The following is a 16,937-nucleotide window of genomic DNA, read 5'->3' as shown; positions in this document are numbered from 1 at the left end:
CCAGTGGATTCTAATGCTGTTGAAGAAGATATAACTATGGAACTCAAACGTATAGCTCTAGCTAGGTAATCATTTTATAGGGTTCAGTCCTTTACAAAAGCCCATTAACAATGTTAATTCCATCCTGTAGACATTAACAGGTATGGGATTCATTATCCACAAAGCTGTTAACCAGAAAGCTCTGAATTACAGGAAGGGCGTCTCCCATAGAGTCCATTTTAAGCAAACAATTACAATTTTTAGAAATTATTTCCTTTTTCTCTATAATAATAAAACAGTACCTGATGATCCCAACGAAGATACAATTTATCCTTACTGGATGTATTATTTGCTAAAACATTATTTAGGAGGGTATTTACTAAAATCCAAATTTATCTAATTGTTTTAATAAAAAAACCACGACCAAACTCCTGTGCCCAATTTTACCTTATTTGTTATCAAAAAAGTTCTATTTTATCGGTTCGGGTAAAAACTCTATAAAAATGAGAGAAAACCTTTTTTGGGTTTTTTTTCATGAAAAAAGACAGGTTTCTTCCGATTTGGGGCTTTTCAGGCTATTTCCAGTGCATACCACAGAAACCTCCAAATAGGATAGGGACCTCTGCCTTTGACTTATACTCAACCTCGGCAGGTGGATAGGATGGTGGAGGATTTTTGGATTCAGGCTTTTTGCTACATTGGGCATTAATACATTTCGAAAAATTCTAGTTTTTAAAAACCCATGAAAAATTTGAGTTTTGCCCCAAAAATTTAGCAAAATACACTTTACTTACACTATATAAATTTAAATCTTGTTTCCTTCAGTCTTGGATTTCTCAATCCAGGTGCCATTTTGTGGACACCTATTAAGTTGTGTATCTCCCCTCCTACCTTGTGTATGTGGCTGAATGGGAGACTTAATACCTATACCCATGAATTATAGACAGTGAGGAGGGAGAGGTAGTGAGGAGTGCAGAGACATCTAGTAAGTACTGCATGGAAAGTGAAAGTCATTGACTGCCCCATCCCTTTGCCTACGGCATAAAGGCAGGACGGCAACATATGATTGATAGCTCCAATTTTCAATACATTTATAACAGCTGTGGATGTTTTTTTAAAAAAATTGGATTTCATGTAAAATTATTCTATTAATACAGAACACATCATACAAGGCAAGCAATATGGCAGCTCCTATACCTGTTTAAAATACATATGCATAACTTAGGAACGCTAAGTGCACAATAAACTTATCATGCAGTGTAGGGAAGAGTACCCAGCATTCCTTACGGCAGAACTCACCACTTTGTAATGGATGACCCCAATTCGGGCACAAGCCAACATTGCCTCCACCAGCTCAATCACCATGGTCATGTAGATGGAGACACAACCTCCTGTCTTGATTCCTAGAGAGATAGAAAAGTATCACGGAGTTTGGGCACATCACCCATTCCTAACCCTCGTGTCAGAGTGATGTCAGGCCGCCATCAGAAACTTTGGGGCAAATTCACTAAGCCGCGAAGTGCCGAACGCTAGCGTTAATTCGCTAGCGTTTGGCATTTTCGCTACTGCGCAAATTCACTAATGAACGCTGGTGTAGTTTCGCTAGTGTTACTTCGCAACCTTACGCCAGGCGAAGTTTCGCTAGCGACGAAACTACGCAAATTCACTTATGCGCGCAGTGTACTGAACGCTACCTTTTACGCTAGACTTCCTTCGCCACCTCAGACCTGGCGAAGCGCAATAGAGTAGATAGGGATTGTTTAAAAAAAAGTCAATTTTTTTCTAAGTCCCAAAAAAACGCTGGCGTGTTTTCTACATGATGGCTGATAGGCTGAAAAAGATCGAAAATTTTTTGGGGCTCCCCTTCCTCCCCCCCACATTTCCTGACTCATGGCAACTTACCTAGACAGTGGGCACATGTGTAGGGCAAAATAAAATTTTTATTTGCTGATTTGAAGGTTTCCCAGGCATTTGTAGTGCAGATACGTGTTCCTCCATTGAAATTTGAATTTCGCGCCGTATGCAAATTAGCCTTCGCTAGCGTAACTTCGCTTTATATAGCGAATAAACGCTAGCGCAACTTCGCAACCTTACGCTACCCCTGTGCGCAACTTCGGATTTTAGTGAATTTGCGGAGCCCTGGCAAAACTACGCCTGGCGAAGTGCGGCGAAGTTGCGCCTGGCGCAACTTCGCATCTTAGTGAATTTGCCCCGTTGGGTGCCCCCTACAAGTTATTTATATGGGTCCCCCCCATGAACACAAGTACAAAGTACCAACATTTGTGTCCACCCCCTTGTGTGTGCGGTAACCTAAGCCACACAGGAGATATGCCATATAATTCCTGCCCAGGAGAATGATGTAACTTTACTAGTGTTGTTAAAGGTAAAAAAGAACAGTGTTGAACTGAGTGGTCCTCCAGCTGAAGTCATGACTGTCCTCGTTGTAAAGGAGGTTCTGCTGCTGCCCCAATACTGTCTGTACAACACCTGTCACCTGGAAAAAGAGAAGAATTACACTAGAGAAGATGGTCATGGTCTTCTGGAATAGAGTGGAATCTTTTGAGTGCAGATATCGATAGTGGTCTGTGCTTAGGTGGAAAATGCCAGGGATGATAATAATGTTGGAGCAAATATATATAATTATTAAAAGTCAATTATATCCTTATTAATGGGTCTTGTGATATAATTTTGATCACATGACTCACTAAACCTTGCGCATTATAATAAATAAAGTAACCCTTGTAGGAAAATATGAGGATATTAGAAATAACATCGGAGTTTCATGACCTTTGGACTTGTGCTTTTATATGGTCATGGAACTCCTCTGTGATTTATAATATCCTTATATTTTACAACAGGGGGAACTTTATTTACTATATATATGAGATCATCTGGAAGATGGAAACATCATTTCAGTTCTGATATCCACGGTGAGATGTATAAACAGCGTTGATTCCATTCCATTCAGCTGAGGTGCTTTAAAACTGAATTTGGAGATGTATCTGAGATTAAAAGAATTGTTCGGTGTAAAAATAAAAACTGGGTAAATAGACAGGCTGTGCAAAATAAAAATGTATCTAATATACAGTAGTTAGTTAGGCAAAAATGTAATGTATAAAGGCTGGAGTGAGTGAATGTGTAACATAATAGCCAGAACACTACTTCCTGCTTTTCAGCTCTCTTGGTTTCCACTGATTGGTTACCAGGCAGTAGCCAATCAGAGACTTGAGGGGAGGCCACATGGGACATATCTGTTGCTTTTGAATCTGAGCTGAATGCTGAGGATCAATTACAAACTCACTGAACAGTTATGTCCCATGTGGGCCCCCTTAAAGTCACTGACTAAAGGTGGCCATACATGGAGAGATCCGCTCGTTTGGCGATGTCGCCAAACAAGCGGATCTCCCTCCGATATGCCCACCTTGAGGTGGGCAATATCGGGCTGATCCCCTAGGGCCCAAAGATCGGATCCTAGCGAACGCAGACGGGACTGTATCAACAAACAGATGCGGCCGTGATCCGACGGGATTTTTAGTCCCATCCGATCGAGATCTGGCTGACTTTCGTGCAGATCTTGATCGGGGAAGCCCGTTGGGGGCCCCCATACACGGGCCAATAAGCTGCCGACTCGGTCTGTCGGCAGCTTTTATCGGCCCGTGTATGGCCTCCTTAACTCAGAGTTAGAGAGCTGATAAGCAGGAAGTAGTGTTCTGGCTATTATGTTACACATCCACTCACTCCAGCCTTTATACATTACATTTTTGCCTAACTAACTATATTAGATACATTTTTTTATTTTGCACAGTTTTTATTTTCACACTGAACTGTTCCTTTAAGAGGAGGCAGATGTCAATATGAATAGTACGTATGTGTTGGCTCTGTATGATTAAAGATAAGAAATACATATTTAATAGGCACAGTTTGCAAAGAAACAGTACAGTCTGACAGTGAGCTCCAGCTCAACATGAATAAATAAAAATCTAAACTTTTTAGCTTTTACATGAAAATGTCACATTTTTGACAGCTTAGCCCTTTTCTAGTAACCAAATGGGAGAATGCTTCTTACTAGTGCAGCTTTTACTATACATCCTCAGCCATTGTTTTCTTTGAGTGAGTATTTTTATACGGTCAATCTTTTCCCCTTTGAATACAATGCACCCCTCATTGTTGTTGAGGGCTAGGAGGTGCTTTACATACAGGGTGGAACTGGGGCCCGCGGTGGACCGGGATTGCCGTGTATGCCCTCTGGGTCCCTACTGCCGGGCTCCATGGCCGAGCCACCCCCCACCGCACATGCATGGGCGCACATGCATGCAGCTTGTATTTGCCGCGACCTGCGGCAAGAAGATTAGCGCAGAGAACAGGACTGGGCCAGCAGGGCCCACAAGAGCCAGAGGCCCACCGGCCCAGTCCGACCCTGTTTGCATACAAGAGAATTTGAGATCAGTCCCAATAGCCCGAATGACTTCTACTAAGGTCACCAGATTCTGTAGAAAGGGTCAGCACAGTATAAGCTCAAAGAGAGGTCCTAGGGCAAGAAGTGGTCAAACAGCCTCACAAACATGGGGCACGGTGCAAAGTGCAGAACATGCCAAATGCCATGGTTTCTACACCAATTGAATTCATTTCTTGCATGATGGGTCTCCTAGAATGGAGATATAACCCCATCTAGGCCAGGCTAGACCTTGTCCAGCTAGGAAACAGGCAGAGCACCAGATACATTTGACCCTCCCTCCACAGGATGGGCCTTTGCTACATGAAAAGGTGAAGGAATGGTGTTGTACAACTTCACCTCACTTGTCCTGTGTGACTAAATAAAAGAATTGGAACACAAAAGGTTCTTGAACAAAACAAACAGCAACAGGATAAAATTCTCTTAATGGGAAAATCAGGGTTTTGATCCTCAAAAATCCTCTGAAGTGTTTATGTTTAAATACATGTCGGGTAACAACATTTCAGAGCCAACATCTCAAATGGAAAATGAGTGGATTCAACAGGTAAGTTCAGTCACTAGTGCTTCCATCTAATGAAGCAGGGAATACACAATAGAAGGTGGTGATGACCTTCAATCAAATGCAGTGGGTTGCTGCAAAATTTGTGCTGTGAACACAATAAATAGGACAAAGTTTGCAGCAACCCACTGTGTTTGATTGAAGGTCATCACCACCTTCTATTGTGTATTTCTTGTGACATCCCTGTGAAGATAGCATAGATAGATGCACCCGTGACCTGGATCCCCACATGTTGGATCAGGGAAATCACATAACCTAAATCCCTATTAGTCAGTGATCCCAATTCTACAGGCCAGTCTTGCCTGAGGGGAGCACTACCCCCTTGTTATCCCTCTTAGTTGGAGCACAGGCTGCTCTTGCTCACTAATTCTATCAATCTCACTTTCCTAGAAAATGCTCACACAGAGAACTGCCCTATCCTGACTATACCTCATTCACTGGGTCCGTGTATCACAGACTTCACCAAGGGCCTCACCACCTTTGGGGCCTTCTGTTTACTGGGGACTAAGCTCCAGGCTCCCAGTGCATCCACTCCCTCCTGGAGTGACAGGGGAAAGAGTAAGCTCCAGTGAAGAGTGAAGAGAATGGCTTTGTGACTTGCACAGAGACTACAATAGAGGTGAGACTTCTCAGCCAGTGGGACAAGACTGATAAAGAGTTGTACCAGGGGCAGGCAAGTAGTTGGTATAGCATAGATTTGATAGAAAAGAGCTGGTTTCAAGATTTGCCCAACATCTCGGTATCTGATTTAAAATGATAATCTGGATCCCATAGTATCTTCTCTACATACTAACAGAAGGTAAACCATGTGAGGAGACATAGAGGGGCACATACATGGGCAAGTTGAAAACCGTATAAATAAAGAAACATTCTCCTTGTTATTGGGACTAGACACATTGATTACGTCACAGAATTCATAGACAGATAAATATTTGTCAGTACAGTGCCAGGAGCTTAGATAAGAGCCTCCCCTAATAGGGCTCCATTATTTAGTGTCCAGGAAAGAATGAACTGCTTGCTGGTGAAAAATAAATGACAATTTGTTTGGCTTCACCCACAAGGTTTTATTCAAGAACTGGATTTCAGTGCAGAATTCTGCTGGAGCAGCACTATTAACTGATTCATTTTGAAAAAAATGTTTTTTCCCATGACAGTATCCCTTTAATGTTGGGGGGCTGTAGTGGATTGTTACAAAAATGTACCTTCACAGCTGTTTCTTTTTAATAAACACTATAGGGGCCTATTTAGTCATATTTAATATTGCATTTTTTCTGCTTTTCAAGATAATCTTAGTGGAAATGCACACTTTAAAAATTTTTAAGAACGCGATTTTTTTAAGGAATTTTCCCCACAGATTAACGGTATTGAGTTTATTGTAAATATCTCAGTGAAAATGATTTTCTCCGGCTTTCTCTGGTTTTATCTCAATTATCTTCATATAGGAAGTTTGAAAAACCTAAAATTTGATTTTTATGCTGGAGGTGCAAAGAGTCTGCCTGAGAGTGCTACAATTTGGGGAGCATTATGGGCAAATAACTTGGATCTTTACACCTGTCTTTTGCCAACTCTTTGTTAATGAGCACTTTGAGCCTATAACTGGAAGAAAATGTGTCTGCTGCAGTTTCCCTAAATTCAAAAACATTCTCCAAGCTACTGCTCTTGGGTAAGTGATTATTCCTACAAATTCAATTGAATTGAAAAATTGTTACATATGAACTGGCACAATAATAACTCGCATTGATAACAGGGCCTTGGAGTGTAATTACATAGAGCATCTCTTCTCCCTACTGGCTCAATCTCCTGCTAACAAGCTCTGAGTAAGGAAAGTCTCCAAGTTAAGTATAAAAACAGCCATTGAAGCTCTTGTCTTTGTATTGAAGGCGACCAACCTGACTATTTATGGGTCTGTGCTGAACTTTCCAATTGCTTCTACTGTTAGGGACTGGGAGAAGGTTGGCTTTCTGTTCTTAGTAATCTAATTATTTAATAACAGTTATGGTTATTTAACTGATATTATATCCAACACTACACTACTCATTGACAAGGAGTTTCTTATGCCTGATGTAACATTCTTTCCCAGATTTCCAGCTTAAATTCAGGTGGGCGTAACTTAAGAGGACACTTACCATCTAAATATTGTGTGACTGAACAGGAGCATCATGGAAATGAAGCCCTTGGCCAGGGTAGGTCCAAGCACATTGTCAATGCCATTTTTATGGGTGTAAACCTGTACACATTTTTGCATGAACCCCGTAGCTACCAATCATAAATTGAGCATTTAATTGTTTTTTTTTAACTAACTTGCTCTCCATAAATGCAGGTAACTAGGTGCCTATGTACTGGTTATAGGTATGTAAAGATGTTTCTATCTTTGCCTCTATAAAATAACCTGCTGTACTTCTGACAAACACCAATGCTCATCTGTAAAGAAGAGTAAAAAGTTCAATTTATTAAATATATTTCCTTTATAGATACAGTATTTGTAACCACAGCAAGGCCTAGGGAGACAAAGACTCCACAACATTTTTATAAACAGATTTCTCTTTTTAACCAGGAAGGGAAGGTACAATACAGTGGAAATTCTCTGAACTACAATATGAACTACAATATCACACAACGCACATTTAATAAAAGGAGCTTGAGAACATTGTATGAGCTGGCAGCTAGTGGGGCTAATGTTCTACTCACATTTCAGGGTCACATTTTTCACAAACTCAGCTGGGGAATGAGTTCAGGTTCCAGTTGATGATAGTTTAGAGTTCAGAAAGGGGTTTATTTGGTCTGTCTGGGGCTTATTTCTTTGCCGGGGATTACTGTCCAGCAGGGGCCAAACAAGACTTTGTATGGACCCATCACAAACAGGTCTACAGAACATCAGAATGGGGCAGATTTACTCGAGGGCAAAGTGGCTAACGCTAGCGTCAATTCACTAGCCTTACCTCCAGCAGGGACATCGCCAAATTATTAACGGGCGCAGGTGTAACTTTGCTAGCGAAGGAGATAGACGCTAGCGGTCATTCACACTCTTTCACCAGGCGAACATTCGCTCTGGCGAATGGTCGTTATTACGTAAATTCAATAAAATACGGATTTTACTGAGCGTTACCTCTTTCACCAGACTTGCCTTCTCCAGCTCAGACCAGATGAAGTGCATTGGAGTGCATAGATCTTCCTCAATCTTCTGTTACTTACATTATATTTTTTAGTAGAAAAAACTTCTAAGTCCAAAAAACGCTGGCGTCTTTTTCTTTTTTCAGAATGATAGGCTTTAAATTTTAAAATTTTTTATTGGGTAACTGGGTTCTCCCATACATTTTTCAACATATGGAACATAAACTATACAGTGGGCTCATGTGTAGGGCAATATAACAACTCTATTGTCTTTATTAAGGTTCCCTGGACTTGTGTAGTGTAATGTATTTGCTGCAACATATACGTCCATTCAACTTTAAATTTCCCGCCGTATGCAAATGAACCCAAGTGCAAGACCTCTACTGAATTTGCGCTAGGCAGAAACGAACGCTAGCGCATCTTCGCCTTTAATTGCTCGTATTGAAGAACTAATGCTAGCGAAACGTCACCAGTGTTCGGCGCCCACAACGAAACTCGAGCAAATTTTCGCCTGACGAAGTCGTTGGCAAATTTTCACCCTCAAGTAAATCTGCCCCAATATCTTCAATATTAAACTTAGAGGGTTATCTACTAAAATCCAAATTTACCTCATACTATTAATAAAAAAAAGCTCAACCAAACCCCTATGCCAAATTATAGTTTATTTATTAATAAAAAACTAGATTTAATCTGAACGTGAAAAAACTCAAGATCAAACAAAAACCCAAATCGTGTAAAATTTTCAGTTTTTCCCCCAAATCATTTCATTTTTTGAGCTTTTGTCTGAAAATCCCGAAAAAGTCGGACTTTCGGGCTAAATCCAGTACACACCACGAAAACTTGAAATTGGTATAGGTGCCTCTCCCATTGACTTATACAGGACCTCAACAGATCTGAGATGGCTAATTTTCAGATTCAGGCTTTTTGCAGCATCGGGGTATAATAAATCTTGAAAAATTTGAGCTTTTTTTCAGAAAAAAAATGGAATTTTTGCCAATAAAAGCTTGATCAGAAAAGTTCAAGGTTTAATAAACAACCGCCTATATGTATCCTCCTGAATCTATTTGCCCCTCTGCACTGTGAGTAGTTTCTCTGCTGCTGAATAGTGTCTGTCTGTGACCCCATTTATAATATGTAGTAAATGTGTAGTTTGACCTTGCCTTAAATATGGACATTTGGGAACAGATGAATGTATCTACCCCAGATTTCACAATTAAGGGTGATTATGTTATCAAATATTAGGGGGTGAGGCCAAGGATTGTTTTCCCAATATCTCGCACTTTACGTACATTGGGTTACTGTATGCTTTTGTACAGGAGTCCACACATATTCCAGACAGAAATATAAAACTTTTTCAATGAATTAAAATGCCTTTATTGTACATATTTGACACAGATTCCAGGTAGCAATGTTTCAGGTCTACACTGACCACTGATCAAGCTTGATAAAGGTCACATGTAGACATGAGATGTTACTATGTGTGCAAAGTGAACCCAGCTCAGTGTATAATCCTATGTGGTGTTGACTACAAGTTTCATTTGTACAATCAAAGAGTCCATCCAATAAAAATGCCTGCCATCCAGGTTTCCTGCTTATGGTCCAAGGCTTGCTTGGTACCTTCTACTGTTTAATATGTCATATTATGCCATATGGCCAGTTCTGTAGACCATGGCTACCACCTACCCACAATACTGTGCCTAGACAGGGTCGCTGGAAGAGGATGGGTTATAGGCCCAGAATCTGTAGATTCTGGTAAATTCCAAAAAGAGATTGACATAAACACCAACTATTTATGGGACTTGTGGGGAGCTGTTTGGGCTCCTGCAAGCTTAAAATCCCACTTTGAATCTCAGTCCAGGACTAGGTATCCCAAAAGGAAGAGAACGTGAAAGGTGAACAGAGGAATGGAAAGGGGTGTCAGTTGTGGTATATTCTATAGATGCATAAACTCTAGGGCAAATAGGGCAAATTTACTTGGGAGTAGTGTGACAGTTATCCACCCATTTTCCCACTTTTTGGGTTTGTAAATGAGCCCTAATGTGTAACATAAATATAGTGAAATAACCTAAGAATGAAAATAATAGTGATTTACTTCCAAAAAATCTGTAAATTTACTAATAAAATATGTCACCGTGTTTCTTTTTTGTCAGAGAAAAATAAAAAAAAAATGCACAAACTGTAGAAGTACTTAGGCACTTGTGGGGGAGATGGAAGATTTGGAAGAGAGGTCTAAAATAGGATGTAAGGTGATTGATAACATCTGAGCATCACTGTAATTTAAAACTTCATGGGTAGCACTATGAGGTTTAACTTGGTCATACACCTTGTTGACCATTCTATCTCCAAGTCTGGACTGTATTTCCCAAAGAGATTTAAGATCTAATTATCAGATGTCCTTTAATACAGTACCTTGGATATCATCCTTATATCGCCTAGTTCATGCAAGGTTTAACTTATTCTCTTTCTTGAATTGACAGGCAATTAATAAGGAAAACTGGACAATGGTATCAGATTTCATTCTTTTGGGATTTCATGACCTTTATAGCTTCAAAGGCATTTTGATCCTTGGCCTCCTCCTTATTTACTTATTGACTGTGACTGGAAATCTCATGATTATTATGTTGGTGACCTTCTGTCAAAGTCTTGATTCTCCTATGTACTTCTTCTTGGGTCATTTATCTACTTGTGATCTGCTCCTGACCACAGTAATTGTCCCCCTGATGTTGGACACTATAGTGAGAGAAGTAACCATCACCTTTGTTGGATGTTTTGCTCAGTTTTATCTTTTTGGTTCTTTGGCAGCTACGGAGTGCTTTATTCTTTCCATCATGTCGTATGATAGATATCTAGCCATATGTAGGCCACTGCATTATTCATCAGTTATGAACCTTAAGAGATGCGTCCACCTTGCTTTCTGGTGTTGGATTCTAGCCTTCATGCTCATGCTGCTCACATCTATTCAAATAGGGAGATTGCAGTTCTGTGGTCCAAATGTGATTGATCATTTTTTCTGTGATCTGGCACCTCTTCTACAACTTTCTTGTTCAGACACATCTTTTGTTGAAGCTGAGAACCTCATCGGGGGTTTACCAGCAACAGTTTTGCCATTAGCCTTCATTACAGCAACTTATATCATCATCTTTCATACCATCCTTAGGATACCATCTTCCACTGGAAAACAGAAAGCCTTTTACACCTGCAGTTCCCACCTGACAGTTGTGTGTGTATATTATGGGACATTGATTGTTGCGTATTTATTTCTGTCTAAAGGCCACTCATTGTCTCTCAATAAGATTTTGTCTCTGCTCTACACAGTGTTGACACCATTGCTAAATCCGATTATTTACAGCTTCAGGAGTAAAGAAATCAAAAGAGCCCTTTCTAAATTTCTAAGGGTTATATAACCACTATTTTAATCAAGTCCCAGGATTGTATTTAGATAAGTCTTACAAGTCAACACCATTTGACAATATGGGGGTATATTTATCAAAGAGTGAAGTTAATAGTGAAGTTCCGCCACTAGAGTGAAATTCCGCCAGAGGGTGAACTTTCACTTTCACCCATTGATAAATACGCCTTTCAAAATCCCATAGAAATGAATTGAGAGCTGCGGAATTTCACTCTAGTGGCGGAACTTCACTCTTTGATAAATTTACCCCTATATATTTAAGTAATTACATTTTTAATTTAAATTCTTAAAATAAAAAACAGCTCCAAGGGAAGATCCAGCTCTCCATGTCATTTCTCTTAAATCTGGTACCCCAAGTAGGATAGCATTGGTACGATCATCACACCAGATGTATGTTGGTGAGAACTGTACGTGGTCTTGAATTGAGCATGAGCTGTGAGTTTTAGGGGCCGATTCACTAAGGGTCAAATATCGAGGGTTAATAATTTAGTGAAGACAATGTTGATAAATGAGCTCCCTGAGTGCTGTATATCAACGGAGAAGTTAGATAAAGAGCAACATATTTTTTTCACAAAAATTCTACAATGTAAGTGCTGATATGTGCAAGGTTCTTTTCTGGAAACTCTATTACATTGCTAAATGCATTTTCCTGTTACACATTTGTGCTCACTATTTCACTAGTGAATATCTAGTGGATATACTGTGTATATTTATTTACAACATAAATGTTTTGCCAGTTAACAAGGGGGCACCCCTGTCTATCACTGTGTATCCTTAAGGTGTAGGTGTGAACTGTTTTAGATTGTGTAGATTGTTGACTTGGTGGATCCAGGATACTTTATCTCCATTTAAGCTCAAAAGCATTTTGTCAGAGTTTGGTGTCCTTGTATTACTATTACTGTGTCTATGGCTGCTCTGATTTCCACCACCGCAATGTATAAATCCTAGTTGGTGTGGAGAAAGAATGGAAGGCAAGGTTGTTTGCAATCTGTTTGCTATGAAGCCCTTTAATCTTGGGCCTACATGTAGCTGGAGAAGTTTCTTTACTGTTGAATCCATCTGGACCTGCTGCTTTGCCAACAGCAATGTTTTGGAAGCCTGGGAAGTCTCTTCAATTGTAATGGGATCATTTAATATTTCATTATATTATAATGTGAGCTTTTGCTTTTCCTAGGTAGAGATCTAGAGAAAGTGTATGGGATTCATCTGTTCCTGAACATAGTTTATTGAAGAAATCATAGTATAACTCCTTGATCTTTTCAAGATCTGTGGTCCCAGTGAACCCAGTTTGACATTTTTTACTGTTTTTTGTGTTTTGCGTGACACATTCTTAAACATGATAATAATCTACCTGGTTCCTCCACCTGGGCAATTGGCATTTGGCATTGTCTAATTCGATTGAGGTGTAGGGACCCATGGGACTAAATTCCTTACTGGCTCTGGAAATTCCCTACTAGCCTGAATTTTCCCTCTATTTGCTAAGTCCTGATCCTGTAACCTAGATAACTCAATGAGAACATTGTTCCTTATTTGCCCTGGGAGTTTATGGGTGTTTCCTATTCATGCAGAAATAGTGACTGGGAACTCATGACTCTTTCTCTGGTTTCCACCTGGTGACCAGGGTAAATGTTCACTGGAGAGTGTAGGACAACAAGGCCCCTGTAAAGAAGAGTGCCCTAAGGGAGTTGATATTGGGGAACAGGGACCCTGATAAGTAAGATATGTAGCTAGTGGTCAGAGAGCTCCTGTTATAGTACCAAATTTACAAAAGGGCACATTTTTACTAAAATTACAATTTGTAGGGACATCAACAATTTACTAAAAGTGAAGAAGACAATTCACTAGTGCAAACTTCCCTATGTTACCCTTTTTGCCAAAGTCTATTTTGCCCGGTTCTACCCGACGAATTGATAAGATGAAGCTATATCCTCAACATTATTATCAGTGACATCATATCCTGTATGCCAAAAAAATGATTAAAAAAGGAAAAATGTTTTATGAAAAAGTTTTTTTTTCATATTTTAACGTGGGAATATGTTCACAAGGTGTAGCTCTTAAATGTATATTATTTACACTTTTTTAACCATTTGAAGCTCATGTTACATTTGTTTTTGGGTGGACCCATGTCTAGAACAAAAGAGAATCTCTTTTGTCTTTATTTTTCTTCCTTGGATATTTTTAAGAATAATTGGCCACTTCCTGCAATTTCACCAACATATCTAATAAAGACATACATATATATAGTGACCATATTTAAATTGAGTTTATGCATGTATGTTAAAGAAGTTTCGGTAGGAAGAAAGTAATGCTAGAGAAAATTTTCTAAGAAGCTTTCTCACCGATGAATTGTCGCTGGCAAAAGTACGCCAGCATTTATTTGTCGAGATAAAGTTTTGCATTTTTATAAATATGCATATTTGCTGCCAAATATTGTCTGACAGAGCTGCACGAAGTATGGAAGAGACTTCTGAAGTGAAAATATGCATGTGAGTACATTTGCCCCTATGAATGTAAGCTGGGGAACAAGGACCCCATGAATAAGGTAACATTGTAAATTAGGTTGAAAAAAGACACATGTCCATCAACATGGTCGGTCCCGACCCTGTCCATCAAGTTCAATCCTTTAAAAAGTATGTAGATAGAGATAGGTGAGATCCTGTTATAGTACCACTATAGGAGTGGGATTAAGGGAACAGGGACCCCATGGATGAGGTATGTAGATAGAGGTATGTGAGCTTCATTTATAGTACCACTCTAGCCCCCATATGTAATAACTGGCACTACATTTGCCCAGGAGCAGTAACCCATAGCAACCAATAAGATGTTTGCTTTTAAACAGATGCATAGTAAATGCTACCTTCTGATTGGTTGCTGTGGGTTACTGCCCCTGGGCAAATTTAGTGCCTTTTATTACATAACCCCTAAGTAGTGTAATTTTGGGAACAAAACCCTGTTAATGAGCTATGCAGATAGAGGTAGATGAGCTCCTGTTATAGTACCACTATAGGAGTGTGAGTCAGATAGATTGGGCTACAAATAGCAGTTCTGAGCTCCAACATAGATAGGGGATATGTTGAAGGTTTCTCTCCCATGTGCTGCAGGGATTGTAGTGGAAAGGGAATCAGGTTAGAGGTTTCCTTGGAGGATCCACTGGAGATGGTCCACGTTCACTAAAGGTGTCAAAGAGGTGATGTGGGATCCTGCAAGTCTGTCAATATAGTAGAGTCAGTGAGTTGTGCTCTGGAAGGATTCAGAATCAGCAGCGACAGTAATAGATAGTCACAAACTATCACAAAACTGGAAAGAGTCAATGAACAACACCATCAAGTGATTAAGAATGAAAAAGCCTTTATTGTAACATCATGGCTTTGACAAACGTTTCATGCCATCATTGGCCCTTTTTATTCTAACTGACACATAGGAGACATGGGACACTTCCATTTTTAAATCCATCATTGAAAACAAATGGAATGGAAACAATTGTGACAAGTTGCAAACTAGCACTTATCTGTCAATGTTATCAATAGATCCCTAAATATATTATTTCTGTAAAAATATATAACCAACATTAAGGGGGTTATTTGCTAAAATCTGAATTTATCTCATACTTTATTTAAAAAAAAAACCCACCAAACTCTTATGCTCGATTCAACCTTACTTATTAATAAAATAACCAGAATTTATCGGATTGTGGAAAAACTTGATAAAATTGAGCGAAAATCCGAATTGCTCGTGCTTTTTTCCCGAATTGCTTGATTTATAAGAATTTTTGTCCGAAAACCCAGAGAAGTTTGGATTTTCAAGCTAAACCCATTGAAGACCACGATAACCTTACCTAAATGACTGGGAACTTTGGCCAACTTAAAGAAGCCCACAAAAATGATCAAACATGTACAGTGTATAGTATCAAAGTATAGTATCCATGGATTTTAATAGGAGTTACCTTTCCTGAGGTGATACGATGACAAGGCCTTTTAGGCAGTTTGAACAGCAATTAAAGACAAAATTACTTTTTTATAAAAACTAACCCTTATTACTGCTAAGGTCTGACCTTACCAGCATAGACCCCACCGTTTTTCATAGAACATGAATGGGGGAGTCTTAAAACATTAGTACAGATTAGTGAAGGTATCACATTTTCTTAAAGGGATACTGTCATGGGAAAAAAAATTATTTCCAAAATGAATCAGTTAATAGTGCTGCTCCAGCAGAATTCTGCACTGAAATCCATTTTTCAAAAGAGCAAACAGATTTTTTAATATTCAATTTTGAAATTTGACATGGGGCTAGAGATTTTGTCAATTTCCCAGCTGCCCCTGGTCATGTGACTTGTGCTCTGATAAACTTCAATCACTCTTTACTGCTGTACTGCAAGGTGGAGTGATATCACCCGCTCCCTTTCCCCCCCCCCAGCAGCCAAACAACAGAACAATGGGAAGGTAACCAGATAACAGCTCCCTAACACAAGATAACAGCTGCCTGGTAGATCTAAGTACAGCACTCAATAGTAAAATCCAGGTCCCACTGAGACACATTCAGCTACATTGAGAAGGAAAAACAGCAGCCTGCCAGAAAGCATTTCTCTCCTGAAGTGCAGGCACATATCACAGGACCAGGGGCAGCTGGGAAATTGACAAAATGTCTAGCCCCATATCAGATTTCAAAATTGAATATAAAAAAATCAGTTTGCTCTTTTGAGAAATGGATTTCAGTGCAGAATTCTGCTGGAGCAGCACTATTAACTGATTCATTTTTAAAAAAAAAAATTTTTTTTCCCATGACAGTATCCCTTTAAACCTTTTCATAAAGATATTGATAAGGATAGTGTATTGGACACCCTTGCAATCCCCCTGATCTGTAAAAAGAAAAACTGATCCTGAAAGAGGAAATAATAATAATTATTATTATACAAAATCAATTACAAACTAATCCAGCTGGAAGTAATATCAATGTTTTTAACCTACACTACATTAAAGTGACAATGTTCAGAATATTCCTTGACTGTATATTTGCATTTATTGATATACACACATATAATAAATAAATAGACTTATATTGAAAGCTACAGATGAGAGCTCCTATAATGATGCCTTTACACAGTACAGTAAAAATGTATAGATTATTGTACAGTGTACTTGACCATTCCTTATTTGGATATTTGTATTGGATTTGAACTGCAATATCGATTCCCCTAGATAATATCATTTATTATGTGTACAAATGCAGTTCCTCTGTATACCTGTATATACTATACGAATCTATCCTAGTCTTATTCATGTCTTGCCTTGGCAGATGCATTCTCATAGGTCACATGGCATCACAATTCAGTGGTCAAAATAGATGGTACTTTAAAACTGGTACTATAATACTGATGTATTTTAATGATGCCTATTCAAGGGCAAGCAGTATGAAAGCTCCTACTCATA

General features: G+C 39.2%; 1 protein-coding gene across 1 annotated transcript; it reads left to right on the top strand.

The window, feature by feature from the left end:
* The first annotated feature begins 4,916 nt into the window (after window positions 1-4,916).
* Window positions 4,917-11,506, top strand: LOC108710505 (olfactory receptor 6N1). The gene is made up of 2 exons (XM_018251640.2): window positions 4,917-4,976; window positions 10,580-11,506. The coding sequence occupies exons 1-2, from the start codon at window positions 4,917-4,919 to the stop codon at window positions 11,504-11,506; spliced, it is 987 nt and encodes a 328-aa protein (XP_018107129.2).
* The last annotated feature ends 5,431 nt before the right edge of the window (window positions 11,507-16,937 follow it).

This window comes from Xenopus laevis, chromosome 3L, assembly GCF_017654675.1.
Source record: "Xenopus laevis strain J_2021 chromosome 3L, Xenopus_laevis_v10.1, whole genome shotgun sequence".
NCBI lineage: Eukaryota > Metazoa > Chordata > Amphibia > Anura > Pipidae > Xenopus > Xenopus laevis.
Note: the sequence above shows the minus strand (reverse complement) of the source record. Positions and strands in the feature narration are given on the sequence as shown.